The sequence below is a fragment of the Parus major genome, chromosome 4 (assembly GCF_001522545.3).
Source record: "Parus major isolate Abel chromosome 4, Parus_major1.1, whole genome shotgun sequence".
NCBI classification, from domain to species: domain Eukaryota; kingdom Metazoa; phylum Chordata; class Aves; order Passeriformes; family Paridae; genus Parus; species Parus major.
The window spans coordinates 10,688,990-10,704,810 of NC_031771.1; the positions used below are offsets into that span (position 1 = coordinate 10,688,990).

The 15,821-nt window shown below is 35.1% G+C and overlaps 1 protein-coding gene across 5 annotated transcripts in view; it reads left to right on the top strand.

Annotated features, from left to right (window-relative positions):
* The window catches only part of LRBA (LPS responsive beige-like anchor protein), a 367,896-nt gene that overhangs the window by 237,494 nt on the left and 114,581 nt on the right, over nt 1-15,821 (top strand). For all 5 annotated transcript variants that reach the window (XM_033513748.1, XM_015624023.2, XM_015624025.2 and 2 more), the window contains 4 exons: nt 8,126-8,243; nt 9,248-9,350; nt 10,552-10,667; nt 12,919-13,031. In XM_033513748.1, the coding sequence (XP_033369639.1) occupies nt 8,126-8,243; nt 9,248-9,350; nt 10,552-10,667; nt 12,919-13,031 (450 nt within the window). The remainder of the gene's footprint in view (nt 1-8,125; nt 8,244-9,247; nt 9,351-10,551; nt 10,668-12,918; nt 13,032-15,821) is intronic.

Sequence of the window (15,821 nt, forward strand, 5' to 3'; positions counted from 1 at the left end):
ATGACTGGTATTCTAGCTTCCTGCCAGATGTGTGGGGGAGGTTTTGTTTTGTTTTGTTTCTGATGATGGGATATGAAGGTCAGCTTACAGGTCACTGATTAAAAAAAAAAAAATCCTTCTTTTTTGGCATCAAAACTTTTTCATTGCCCATTTGCTTTCTCTCCTCCTTCTGCAAGATCAGATGGAAGCAGCAGACTCTGGACAGCTGCCAGTGTTGCAGGTGTAGTGGTTCCTTCTTGGTTGTAGTTGCTGCTTCCACTTGCACATGTTCTGACTGGAGAGACCTTTTCTGGCTACACAGAGAAGCAGCCCATGGGAGAAGTCATATCCTGAAAGTGGTGAAATAGGCAGGTGCAGGGCATGGCAGTGGAAATCTGACATGCCTATTCTCATTTGCTGTTCCAAATACAAATTTGAAGAGACATTTACAGCAAACATGAGCCTTATATTTCTAAAACAGAGGCTCCCCAGGCCAGTGATCACAGCACCAGCCTGACAGAACTCAAGAAGTGTTTGGACAACACTCTCAGGCACAGGGTGTGACTCTTGGGGATATCCCCTACAGGGCTTGGGAAATTCTGTGATTAAAAAAAAAATAATAAAAAAAAATCAATGTCTAAATGTCTTTAAGAGACAGCAAAACAAAGATGTCTCCTGCATTGTTTTCTGTGCCCTGCCTTTGAGATGTTTGGTCCTGCTTCTTACATTTCACCATACATAGTGAGTAATACTGCTGTGGATATAAACTGCTGTGAGTCTGGCAGTTGTCCTCATTTTCAGACTCTGTACTTGTTAAAGATCAACCAATAGTCTGATAATGACTATTCTCCAACATTTTTCTGCACTAGAAATTTTATAAAAGGAGAGAGACCAACCAGACTTTAAACTTCAAAGATCTTTAAACTTAAGAAAAACCCAAATCTGCAACATTTTTGTCATTATATAAAAAAAGAAATCTCTGCTTGATTCCTTTTCATTATTTTTCTGGCACTTCCATCTTCCATCTTTGAGAGATTTTGAGAGCTTTTTTGGAAATTTTTTTTTTTTTTTTTAATTGCAGTAGTGTTACAACATCATGGCATGGTTTTGAGCCACTAGTCCTATGTTGTCTTACTTCTGCTAGGAAACTTTCTATATGATTTATATTTTCAAAATATTGATTATGGTCATACTTATCGCCTTGAAAACAAACTTTTTTTTTTTTTTCTTAATGAGAATACCAGATTCTAGGGAGTGTGCTAAAAACATTTGAGGTTAAGATTTAAAAGAATTTTTATTTTATAACTTCCTTTCCAATAATAAAACATTTCCATAATGAATTAAATCTGAATTTGTATTTCTTTTTTGTGTTAGCTCAAAAGGAGACAGGAAGACAAATTAATTGATCTGTTTTTGGAGAGTGAAAATTTGGAACATCTAAAGCTTCCTGGTCTTTGTCTTTTAGTTGTCTGCATTAATAAAATTGAAGGTGAGCTAACTAACAAGGTAGCAACAGTTGTGGCAATACAAAGTTATGCACAAAATAAGAGAGTTGTGAAGGACTTTTTTAAGCCAACTAGACACCTGCTTCTCAGCTGGATAGATAAAATGATGACAAAGGGAGTTTTCCCACCTAGTTTTCCAAAATTCTGTCTCACACAGGGTAATGATCATGGAATGGACCACTGCACATTCATCACTACAAAGTCTTAATACTGATAATACTTTATTTCAGCATTTTTAATCCAAATTCCACTATTTAATGTCACCAGCTTCATTTGACAGCTTCTACACAGAGAGAAATAATTTCATGGAATTCTGCTCATTGATGCTTAAGTTCTCTTCTTGAGCTTTTGCAGGTAGTGTCATTTTTTCAATGTATACAAAATGAAATCAAAACAAGCTTTTTTTAGTATTTGCACTGTGTCTAACTGATGGAATTTGTTGACACATGAAATCATGAAGTTGTATGATTTAATGCAGTCCACAAAAGCTATGCTGAGTTATTTTTAAATGATTGAAAGATTCTTGGTTATGAATTGTTGTCTGTATCATTTTACATACCAGGTATATGAATGAATGTCAGTGCTGTGGCAAATAGCATAAACAGGTAACCCTGGTAGAGGAAAAAAAGTTGTCCTACTCCAGGTGATGTAAACATCTGTATGAGGCTTTCCTATCTACCTCTTGAGGAGCAGGTCCAACTAGCTCTTAAATCAGGATGTAACTAAATCAAGATATCAGTCAACTCCTACAGAGAATCTGTGAATTCCTGCAATTCTGGCTCCTTTTTATCATAAATAAACCTGCTGTCATATTTTCCAAACACAGGTGTAACTTTATGTCCTTAATTTTGCAGGGTTTGGATAGTGACCCAAACCTATATTAATTTTCTTCTTTTTGAACTTCCACTATCTGATGCTGGATAATTTACCTTGCATGACTGTCTTTAGCAATCAGATATTACTGTTCTTTGGGTTAATTAAATGTTTTCTGATAGTGGTAATGAACCCCTGGTCTCTAAAACCCAGCAGGGTTAATCAAGAAGGAAAAAAAAAAATGTTTATGAGACCCAGTTGAAGGGAATAAGAGAATTGGTACTAAATTTGCTAACATTGTATGCAGGTTTATTAGTCTGTGTGAGCTGTTTAGAACCACGTAGTCAAACCAGAGAATTTCTAAAATACAGGCTCCCCCCGTAATTTTATTTCCAAATTAGATTGGGATAATCAGAAGGTTATCTCTTCTGAGAGTTAATATAAGATCACTTTCAGAAAATTTACATTGTGTATTTTTTCACACTGAAATATAGCTCAAGTGGCAGGATAAAGGGAGAATATATATTGTGCATTCCTCTGTTTTAATAATCTGGTAAATATTTTTCAAGTCATCACAAATTTACTGATATGTGGTCTTGGACAGACTTTATTCTTATTATTCTTATTATTTCCAAGCACATAGTGTTTTATTTGTTTATTGGGTAGAGAGAAATGATTTCAAAACCGAATGGATCTAGAAGCACAGCTAAATCCTAACAAAAGATTAAACTATTTACAGGTCCAAAGGCCTTAAGGTACTTGAGGCTAATATAAACAGCATACTGTGAAATAGGAATTTCAGTTTGTGCTAAATCTGTCTGTCCCCACCAGCTTCAGATAAAACAGTTCTATCCTCCTTGAGCACATCAATTTGCTAGTCAGTGGTTCATGTATCAAAGAGCATTCTGTGAAAATATCAATATCATTGGTTAATATAAATGAAATTAATTTTTAAAGCTGGGCTAAAGGTTGACATCTGAAAAATTGCATTACTTTGCAGAAGAGAAATTTCTGTCTTCCAGTGAAATTTCAGGTCATAAGGGCAAGTAATTTTCACAATCTTCAATGGGAACCAGTGAAATATGAACTTCATTGTCACCTAGCCCCAAAGCGATAAGATAAAATGAGCTGATACATCATTTGCTGTGGTTTTATCATCTCCTTCAGTAATTGGAAGAGAAAACATAAGAGTCCTTTACCACCCCCCTCCCCAACCCCTTCACCACCCACACCCAGGCATAAGCCATTTTGCTCTGATCAATACAAAGGTCACCGAGTGTTTATTTATTTATTTAATTTTTTTATGCCGGGTAAAACTGTCTAGTGGAACATTAAAGTAATGAATATGTTTAATTGAGTTTGTCACCCATGAAAATGCTGAACAGGATTGTGTAACAGACTGTGCATGCTCACACAGGGCACTGGTTGGGAGGCTGCTGCTTGTTGCCTGTGGATTTCAGTGTAATAATTTTGTAAATATCTGAGATTTAGAGCAAACATCGTATTTGTTGTCTCTTTGAGAAATCTAGAAAAAATTGATAAGCGACTCTGATTTATTGAAGAGCACATTGATATTTAAGATTATTAACAGTCTCATCTAATTCCCTGTTAATTCAGTTGTACTTAGCTGTATTTGAACAAAGAGCAGAGTAAGACCCTTTCACTGTGAATTCTGCAGCCAGGAACTAAATAGATTCTACAGGACAGTAGAATCCAAGGATCCTCGGTTGCAAGGATTACCTGAGGTTAAGGTAGAAATCCAGGTTTCTTGAGAACTGAGTTTCAGACTTTGTAGCCTCTGAGTGCTGTAATTTTGCCTTCCTGAGTAAAAATGACCCCAAATGACCTGGAATGCTGCTAGAATGCATTTATAAACTTTATCTCTCACCTGTAATCAAATTAGAATGTAAATTAAATGTTCTATATTTTTATTCAGTGGGGTTTTTTTTTCTTTGTCTTGTATTATAACTTGTTTAAAATTACACAAATGTGCATCAGCCTTTTAAATAAGCTATTTAGCTTTTATTTTACTCATGGCAGTTAAGTTGGCTGACATTAAAGTAATATAATTATTCAATTACTGTTTCAGTTCTATAATCCATTTTCAGACTTAATTACTTCTAGCCTATTCACATTTTCAAGATCAATAGTACTTTTCTGTAAAATAAAATAAAACAAGTTGATTGGCTTGCTTAACAGGTAAAGCAAAATGTTCATTTAGTTTTCAGTAAAATATTACTTTTCTAATTCAGGAGGCAGCTGTAGTGATGGGGGTGTTTTTTTAACTATTGCATTAAGTCTTTGACAATAGACATTGTTTATGATAAAAATTCAAGGAGGGTTTAGAAGGAAAGGTAGAATGGGGCATTTGCATTAAAAACTGTAAAATGGTAGAGTAGCTTCCAAGTAAATGAGCATTTTAATGTTGGGAAATGAGCTGATATGTGACTGTAAATCGTGAGCACTTACCTCTGTATGACCTTAATTTGTGGTGAGCATTGTGCTACCTGAGTTTTCATGTAACTCTGATTTCAGAATCTCCTCCAAGTAGAATTTGAAGCTGGCTGTTCTTTACTCACTAATTTCTTAGGGAATTTCCTGCAGCTGTGCAGTGTTGGGGCCATCAGCATGAATACAGCAACTGAGTACTGTTTCAGACCTTCATTCCTAATACTTGAAGTAAAAGAAGGGACTTTATGCAAAGGGAGAAGTAATTTTGTATTTTTAGTAATGTTGTCATGACTCCTGTTCATCTGGTATTGCCAAAGTCTAATTACAGAACAGTTTGTCTGATGAGATTTTGGGAACCGTACAACTTTACCATTGCCTCATTTGTTTATATATTTGTTTAAATGAAATGGTAAACAGTATAAATTGTATTTTCTCCTGTGGGGTGTTGTATATTTTGAAACAAATGAAATGTGCAGAGATTGAACTTCAATCTGATGCGTTAAATCAACTGAAATTCTGTAAATACATTCTCATGTGGGGAAGGCAGTACTATTTCTGCAGATTAGATTAGATTGTACACTCTGATTAGTCTCTGCTGCACAACTTGTTCCAAAAGTGGCAGCGACAAAAGGCAGAAATGAGTTGGTTTTAACTTCAGAATGTTATACAATAGTATGAAGAAGACAGTTGTTCTTAAATTCTGAGGTGGACCTCTGTATTGTGTGGCTTACGGGTGAAAACAGGCAAATGCAAAAATAGTTTCTGAAAGTTGTAATTCTGATGTCAAAAGTGATCTTAAAAAAAACAACAAAACAAACAAGAAACTCAAACTTTTGTTTGCCAGAATAAAAATGCTGAATTGAATTTGAAAAACAAGCCAGTTTCTGCAACTAGGAGTTTCTAATATTTTCTATGGAATAAAAGGTTGCACTGGATTTTCATAAGGAACACTTAGCAATACACATGAAAGAAATGTGTTTGTACTCTGGACCTTTCATCTGCTCTAGGTGGAGTGATGAGTGGGAGCAGGGGCAGTGCTGCAGTTTCCATGGCAACTGGTTCACTGGCAGGCTAGACCTCTGTCTAGGGTGCTGTCAGTGCGCCCGGAGTTTCAGACAGCACAGTGTCCCAAAGAAGGTCTGCTCCCACCTAATCCAGTTTTAATTGAACTCCAGAGACTTTGAAGTGAGGCCACAAAGCAGGCAGACCCTGCTCCAGCCCGGAATGAAGGCCTTGCTCAGCACAGCCTCAGCTGCTTGTGTCTCCTGATCAGTTTTGTTAATGAGTGTTTCAGATAATGGTTACAGCGGTGGCTGCTGGTGTTTCTGTGGTGCGGTTCCAGTTCTGCTGTAAATCCTCTCTCGCTGAATTCACTAACTTCACCGTGGCTCTATGAGGTGCACAATGCAAGCCACCTCTGCTCTTTTCAAGTTGGTGCTTTTCCTTCCAGTTTTGAGGAGGTTGGAAACAGCAAGGTCTGGGGCTTGTGCAGGATTCCCACTCTCACCAAAAATGCTCATTTCACAGGGTAAAAGTAATAATTATTTACTGTGCTGGTTTTGCTCACAGCATCCACGCAGATAGAGTTTGAATTTGCCATGCGCAGACCGATGGGGAGAAACAGGCTGTTGTGTTTTATTGGTACAGAAAAGTGGAGGTTAACATTGCTGTGTTAAAAAAAAATCAATCATTGCAATTAGAAGCTCCAATTTCAAGATCATAAGGTGGATGAATAGCAGCAAAATGTACTAAGAGATTTCTGTGCATGAGCACTGGAACTTTGTCTCCTTTGTATCCTCTTTTGATGTTGTATTCTTAGAGGATATTTATATGTGTGTGACAAAAGCCAACCGCAGTGGTTCTGAACAGCACCACAGAATTATACGAATCTGCCAATTAGTGTGGATGGGCTATGGGTGTGCTGTGAGAAGTGTCAGTGTGGCCCAAGTCTTTTAGTTCCCCAGTTCCAGAAATGTTTAGCAACCACTGACAATTTCTGGTCCTTTCATCACTTTTCTAGAATTCTGTACTGGAATAATTACGTCGTTTTTCCTTCTTTTTCTGTGTGTATGTGTGTGTGTTTGCTGGGAGAGAAGTTGACTGTGGCACTTGTATTGAGGTGAAGATGAAGGATTAAGTAAAAAGAAAGAAGGTGTGGGGGATGATATGCTTTGTATGTTCTGATCTGTGCTATCAGCTTTTGGTTTGCCAGTCTTGTTTGCTTATAATTCACAAAGCTGATGCAATATTTTGTGCTGTATTGTGTAGTGCTTTTATAATGCATCTGCTCCCTGTGCTACAAAAATGCAGGTTTTATTTGTCAATATATGCTACATGTGAGGCAAAATCCTCCTCTGTTAAAAACCTGTAAACAAATTATTGGTTTCATTAATAGTCTTTGTTATATTAAGGAACTGAATTTCACTTGTTTTGTTTTTATACACAATATATTGCTCAAGTGAAACTGTGGTAAGAGTGATGTTAATAAGGATTGCATCTGAGTCTCCTTTTCTGTGATGGGTTTCTATTAAGTGCTTTCGTGTTTGGTAAAATTGACAAATCTCAGATTTTCCTTCTCCTATAATTTGTTAATCTGAGGTAGAGAAGTGTCCAGTCTCTCTGTCCCTTAACACTTACATGATTAAGCTTTGAAATGAAAAGGAGAAAGTGAAGCAACAAAGAAACAAAGTGGCTGAGGACTGAAAACGGGATTAGTTTGAATTGTGAAGGCAGACTAAGCATCTGTGTCTGTCAGATGGGATGACAGGAATTGTAACAAGTTACTTTGACAATCGCTTACTCCATAGAGAGATTATGCTGAGTTCATTTACAGGTTTGTGTTTAACCTCAGCTGACAAAATGATACTTAACCTCTTATACAGCAAACCTTTTACAGTTCCATAATTAGTGAATGCTGCCTTAATGATAAACCTAAGGAACATTTTATTTTCTTTAAAGACATTTTTTTCTTGCTTATTTGTTACAGGCCTGTTATTACAATGCTGAAGGGAGTGCAGATAGATGTAGTGCTACTAGAAATACATTTCAGAATAGGGTTTTATGCTTTGCTGAAGTGCCAAACATTTAATAATGTTTTTGAAGCTCTGAAACTGTTATGAAAAATAGATAGCTGTCTTTAAAGGAAAAAAATGCAAGCAAATGTTTAAAATATTTGACATGAGTAGTTGAATTCAGGAGTACAAAAATGCATTAGAGATTCATAAGATGATTTGAAGTTTCAGCGTATTTTACTTTTGTTGCAGGTTTTGGAGGTAATTGGTAGAATCCAAGTTTGTGGGTCAAAGAGTTTCTCTTTTGCAAGGTATTACCTGTCCAGCTAACATATTTAAAACATCCTCTCTATCTCTTTCTCCTAGATTCTGGCATATACAGAAGGACTCCATGGAAAATGGCTTTTCTCAGAGATTCGCTCTATCTTTTCCCGACGTTACCTCTTGCAAAATACAGCACTGGAGATATTCATGGCAAATAGAGGTACAGTGAATTTAAAGAAATGACAAGTGTGGATGTGGGGACACATGCATTCTGTTTGAATGTTTAGTCATGTCTGTTTTGACATGGAGGAAGGGCTTGGATTAAATGTATCAGTATTTAAGTCAGTATTTTTTTGTAATTTAGTTTCTCCTTCCAGGTTTTTTTTTTAATGATAAATTATGATGAAACATGAAAACTGTGAATTATCAATGCCTCACTTTCATTTATATCCATGTGTTTATTTGGCATTCTCTGAGGAGTCCTGCTCAAGACAGTCCTACCTCTGATCTGTTATGCTATTAAAGGATAAATCTGTTATGTTATTAAAGGATTTTTTGTCCCCTTGGAGGGTAGATAATTGTTAGTTGTACACACCAAAAACAACGGAATGAAATAATTTCACTACTGGATTAGACCAGTGACTTCCCTGCCTGTCATGCTTTATTTAAAATGTAGAGCATTTTTCTGGTAATGATAATGTCCAACAGAATATTAATCATATGCATGAACACTTGTTGTACTCTCTGAAGTCATAAATGGCCACTAGTGATACCATAATTAGATTGTTATTTAGATTTTTAGGTTGCTGTTTCATAAGTGTCATTCACATATTTCAGACGAAATAGGAAGACAGTATTTTGAAAACTATTACTAGAAAATATATAGAAAGTAAATTAGTAAATGTATGAACCAGTTAATACATACGTTTTTTAATTAGTTCTAGACAGTCAATCTGTGCATATAGGTTTAATTCCTATTCATAAAGGAAAACAAATGTAGACCTTGTAAGATGTGCAACAGTGACAACTTCTGTTGAAATTCCTGTTATAAAAGTGTGATATATTAAAGGAGTTCTGGAGATTAAGAAAACCCAAACAAATCTACAATGATCTGAAGGAAACTTGTCTGATCTGTTGAACACTTGAGCTTAGGGTTGCATTGTGTTGGTTGAGCATGTCTAAAATGTGTAAAATCATGCTATATTTCAACTCTCATACTCACAGTGGGTGTCATGTTCAACTTCCCTGATCAAGCAACAGTGAAGAAAGTGGTTAACTGTCTACCTCGGGTTGGTATTGGTACCATCTTTGGACTACCCCAGACCAGGTATTTCATTATCTGAGTTTATTTTATCTGTCAGTTCTAAGAGTTTTTGGGGTTTTTTTTTATCAAACCAGCCTACATGGTATGAAGCATTTATACCTGCTGGTTTACATAACATGCAGCAGGAAACCCTTAGGGAGTATCTTTTTTGTTGTTACTTGAAATTTTTTATTTTTAATAGATTCCTGTACATAGAAATGGGATTAAAATAGTTCAGGATGTTTTCTGATATTATTTGTTGGGTTTTTTTGGAGTCCAGAATCAAAAAATCTCTTGGACTGCAATTATAGCCACTCCATAAGAATATCAGGATTTCTATTTACAGAAACTCTGTGTGAAAAATTTAAATGTATGTTGAAGACACATTGGTCAAGATTTCACATCCATTTGTACTGATCAATTTGTTTGCAACATAATGGGGCTTGATAAAAAAAAGTTACAGTTTCCTTGAATTGTTTACCAATACCTGTAAAGCTTTGTTAACTAAGACTACTTATAGATTTCTTTTCTTCCTCTTTAAGTGATGTGGGTTTGGTATTTGCAGATGTTTTTGTTATGAACAAAACAGTCTTGGGAATTTTATGATAAACTCTTCTCTGTTTAATTTATCACTCCAAGGACTGACTCTACAGTCTTCTTTCATAAACATTAGGAAATCTGGCATCAAATTCTGAAAGTTTGAGTTATTTATGACTAACTCTTCAACACTGCCCAGAATTTAAATCTCAAGAGGATGGACTTCATAATGAAATTCTATCATCTTATCATTGTTTTCCTTTGTTCTTGAGGGATTTAAAAAACCTCTCCTTAAAGATGACTTTATTCTTACATGAAATCTAAAAGTATTGTAATTTTCTTATTTAATGATATTCCAGCTCTCTAAATCTCCAGTAACATATTTCTGTAATACATCAAGCCATCACGGAGCAGCTGAATATGCACAGCTGTAAAGGTTTCTGTTGGAAATTTTTCAAATCTTGACATATCCAGCTGTCAGATGCTTTAATTCTTTTATTCTTATTAGATTATAAAACTTTAAAAATGAACTTCAAGTATCCAAGTGGCATTTTGATCTCAAGAGAAATCTAGCATAGACCTGGTAGAAAGAATGTGTACTACTGCCACTAAAAATCATGTATGTAAAAAAGGAAGACCCACCCAGGTTTCTCATTATTTTTTTTTTCCAATTTTTTTTTGTTTTCAGACGCATTTCTTTGGCTAGTCCACGACAGATCTTCAAAGCTTCCAATATGACTCAGCGGTGGCAACACCGAGAGATTTCCAACTTTGAATACTTGATGTTTCTAAACACTATAGCAGGTATTGCTAATTACTGTACATCCAAATTACTGTAATTACACAGAAAAGGAATTAATCATGGCACAGTGTCAACAGTCATAGGGCACAACTAGATTTTGCTCTTTTAATGAGTAATTTTTTTGATGTTTGATTTTGTCCTGAAGAACTTCACAAAAATCGTCCTAAATTTCCTTTATTTGTAATTTTATTTATAGTTATGTAAGACTAGAGAGGTATTAATAACACTGTACTGAGCTGCACTTAAAATCAACATATCATGACTGTTTTTGGGGGACAGGAACTATATAGATTGTCAATTATTTAGGAAAGCCTCAAACATAGGAACTTATTTATCTTCAGTATTCTAAGTTGTAATTTTCATAAGTACTATCCTCCCTAAATATCATAGGTGCAACAAGTTCTCTGCAGGGCTGGGAAATCTCAGCCAGGGAGCAGGAGATTTATTTACTCAATAAATACCACTGTTACAGGATGCATGGTTGGTCTCAAAAAAGGGTGCAATGCTTGGATTGCCAGTGCTGCTATTCTAAGACACCCTTAACCCAAACCCAACCCTAATTTGTATCCACTTATTTTTGTCCTAACCACTCATTCTGTAAATACTAAGCTATATTTTGTTTAACCCATCTTACCCCATCAGCTTCTAACCAGCTGGGCTTCAGTTTACTAAGTGGAGGCTGACTGTTGGGTCTCATGACATCCCTTTTATTTTCCAACTTACTCTGTCCTCTGAGCAATTTAGAAAATTTCTCAATTTTCAGCTGTTTTCTGTGGTATTGACAGTGGTGAAAGGTCTGTTAATTCCCTTTCAGGCTTGGCTCTTGCTAACACGATTGATATAACAAATGCCTGTGCTTGCACTAATTGCATTTTATACAAATGGTCAGTTTTGGTGTTTTCTGTAATCAGTCATCAAGTCAGAGGTGCCAAGATGCTGGCAGATTTTTAAAAGTAAGGGTCGATCTGCTTGCCTCGTTACTGCTCCAGCTGAATGAGGCACATCATGACACTGTTTCCTGTGGCTCTAATGAATGACCCTTTTCAGCTTTAATATATTACTGAAATAATAAATTGAATTCTTATCTGCTTGGTGTTTGAGGTTAAAAGAAGCAAAAAGATAACATTATGGAAAGAGGGAAAGTTGAGTTGCCCATGATAGGGAGTTGAAAGAAAGATAGTTATCCCAGTGTCATGTAAGTAACCTTAATCCTCAATAAGGGAGAATGTGCAATACACCCAAGTGATTAGGGAAAGACTGACTCTAACATTTAAAAATTTTGCAAACCAGTATGGAAAAATACTGAGTGGTGTAAGAAAACTGGAAGAAGAAAAGCTTTGGTGGAGGTTTAGAAAATGTTTTCTGACAACCTTACAGGCTGGATTGTAAAATAATATTCTTGGGGAAGAGGTTAAAGCCTGTCTTTGGAGACTTCTAAGGGCAAGCTGGACAAAATCTCAAGAACACGCTGATTGAAGATTTGAATAAATGAGCCTCTGCAACAATATAACAAAAAGAGACAGGAGTGTAAAAACTGCATTTTTAACTTAGAAACCAGGCTTTGGGGTGTGTATGTCTGCATGGTATATGTTCATTCTGATTGAATATTTTGGTTTTACTGGAAGAAGTGTATTATTTCCATCTTAGATACGTGCAGATGTATACATGAACCTGTATCCAGACCAAATTTTCTGTCATGGTAAATGTTGGCATATCCACAGATGGACAATGGGCAAGGATGAATTTCCCTCAAAGTGAATTCTCTAGATAGAACAATTATTAATCGAAAAATTCTTTAGTCTAAATGTCTGAGCTACTTCATTCTTCTTTCACATATTGTATTTAAGACAGTATGTAAAAAGAATGCTTTAATTTTTAGCATCAACAAAAATCATTGACCCTCCATTTTTTCAAGTATTTCACCTTAAGGAGACAGAAGACAAGATGATGTAAACAAAGAAAGGATAAATGCTTAGGAAATGAGTGAAATTAACTGTGAAACTTACTGTATGCAAAAGAGTTTACAATTAAAGTGAAATGGGCTGAAATGTTTTAGATTAAATACTAGCATATTGTCAACTTTACCATTATCATTTCAATAAAGCAAATTATAATATTGAAGTGATAATAGATCTGATATAAACTGCAGTTCTTTCAAACAGCTTATAAAGTTCTATTGTTTTATCTTTAGAGACACATTTTGGTTAAATATAACTCTTTATTCACAGTGGGGGATTTTTTGTTGTTTGTCAGGTCGAACTTACAATGATTTGAATCAGTACCCTGTCTTCCCTTGGGTTATCACCAACTATGAGTCAGAGGAGTTGGACCTCACACTTCCTAGCAACTTCAGGGATTTGTCAAAGGTATTTGTCATCAAATATACCTTTATATTTTTATCATGGCAGTTTGCAGTCTTGTAAGCATTTTCTGCTATGTGTAATACATTAATGTTACCTGCACAACCATTAACAGTGTTTAATTCTTCATGTGTGTACTGATTGTAGGAATCAGATCGTGTAAAAATTAATGCATTCTTATTGCTTCTGATTGTATCAACCTAATAATTGTTGTTGGAAGCTGTTCCTAGTTGGAACATAGACATGACATTTCATTTCAAATTTTAATGAAGTTAGAAATGCTGAGTTTGTTAAAGATTAAAAATTAGCCTTTTTCTGTTTGTTTTTTCTGATGAGAATTGTGCTTTTTGTAGTAGCAAACTTTGCGATACCATTTTATTTTAGGTACTTTTAAATCACTGCCCATATTCCAATGAGTAGAAACTTTATTTTATTACTTCCTCTATGTAGCCTTTCTGGTATGCTGGATTAATTCAGCTGTCCTTTTTCAGACAGACATTGGCAGGTTTGAACAACTTCTCCAAACAATTCCTTTCTGGCAGAGTAGCCTTGTGGGTTTTTTCAGCAGTCCCCCCACCATTTGCAGATTCAATATACAGCCTGTTTATGGAATGTGATTATTCTCTTGCAATGCTTTTCCAGAAAGGACTATTTCATTTTTCAAAGTAGGAGTATCTCTTATTTTCTCTGCAAAGACTGGGGGCACTGATCAGCAAGCAGGATCTTTTTCTAAAAGGTGACTTTTATGGGAAATGATTGGCATGGAGCAATATATTAGCAATATAGCTAATTAGTAGAAAAGGTAAGGAGAGTATTTTAATAATAGCTTTTTTGTTTTTTAAAAGTCTCATATAAATTGGTAATTTGCTACTAAAAAAATCCCTGTGGACATATGGAAGCTTTAGAAGTTTCTGCTTTCAGTTTGCAGTTGATTAAACTGCACCTAAACATAGGTGTGTTAAAAAGATTAATTACTGATTTAGTATTTTAATCTTAAAAAACATACTGTATAGTCAGCAAATATATGGACAAATAAACACACACATATATATATATACATATATCTATTTGTATATATATTTGAATATATATGTGTATGTATATATTTGAAGACTGTACCATGCCTTTTGAATGTGTATATGTACACATTTAAAGCCAAAGCAGAGATTCTGAGGTACTATTGTTATAACTTTTCCTAATAGTGTTATTTAATGTGAATAAGTCATTAAGGTCTCAGAGAATGTCTGCCTGAGACAGATCCACGTTCATGTGTAAACCTGAACATATTTTATATTTTAACAAATTTTTAAAAGGTAAATATTTATTTATTTTAAAATATTTTTTTCTTGTGGAATTCAATAAATGCTATTTAATAATCCCCTGGCCAGAAAGTATCTGAAGGTAGTTTACAGCCAGAAATATCTATGGCCAAGCTAGAGTACTCTTGTCAATTGCACTTAAATCAGCATTGAAAACTTAAAAGTAACATCAGCCCTGGGTACCTTGAGTTAGTACATAAATTAAACATACTAATCATTAAAAAATTCCTTGGTGATGACATGGTTTTTGCAACTTCATTTTCCATTAACTTATTGCTAAGAGATGCTTCTGCATAGATCATGTAATTGCTGAAATAACTGGAGACATGGAAAAGGACTCTCTAGGTGCTGTACTTCTGAGGGGTCTCCTTTTAATTGTATTTTCATTTGTAAAGAGTCAGTTCAATCAGCACTGTAGTCCTGGTCTTTCTTCCTGCCTGAAACAGAACATTTTTCACTCATTTTAAGTCAGGTACTGCACTTACCTCCATTTGAGAGATTGGATAGTAAACCTGCTCTATGTGTTTTTTTATTAACATTGACTGGTTATATGGATTTCTCTGTTCATGAAAGCAGTCTTTGAGGAGGATTGCTAAGTGTGCTTTCAGTTCTGAAGGAGTCTTTCCATTGCTGGTGCTGAGGGAGGACATTACTTTGAGATTGCATCTCTGGCTATATTCAACCTTCTCAAGCATTTGCTGGAAAACTGGGACCTTTAAACAGCACATAGTTATTGCATATATATATATATATATATATGTATACACACATACACACGAGAGTCTTTATGTCATACCTGTTTCAAATAAAGCAGTTCAAGTTTTTGTTACTGTTTGGGCATTTCTATCAATATCAGCTCCAAGTAGCTTAAAAAATGTTAAACTTTGTGTCAGAGGATGAATTTGTGACAAGTATCTGGAAGACCTTGCTAATATTCTGCTATGAATATTTGTGGATGTCATGTATATTGTGATATTTTCATTGTAGCACTATTATCTTGGGGGGGGGTAATGCTTCCAAATATGTACTAATTACATATTGTAGCATGTCTATGCTTTTGCACTGCTAAAGCTTGTAAAAATATTTAAAGATATTTCACTTAAATATCTACATGGTTTTGTCAGTCATTTCTTCTTTCCTTCTGCATGCCCAGAAAATCATCACAGTTTACTGCTCCCATTGTGTAAAAAAAATGGGAACTTTGATTTTGATCTGGCAGAAAGGAAGTCAAGTCAATATCTTTACTTTTTTTTTGGTGCCTAAGACAATGAGAATTTTCTTTTTAAAAAATTATTTAGAAATTGTAAGTGAAGTGTCAAATCTAAGTAACAGTTTTTTTAATGTGTCAGCTAGGAGTCCACAGTTAGTACAGATTTAAAGAGCTGCAGAGTGTAGGTTAAACTAACACTTTATTTAAGCAGCTTCTTAGGGCACTGTTTTGAACATCAGTCACACAATGATAAACCAAAGCAACTGA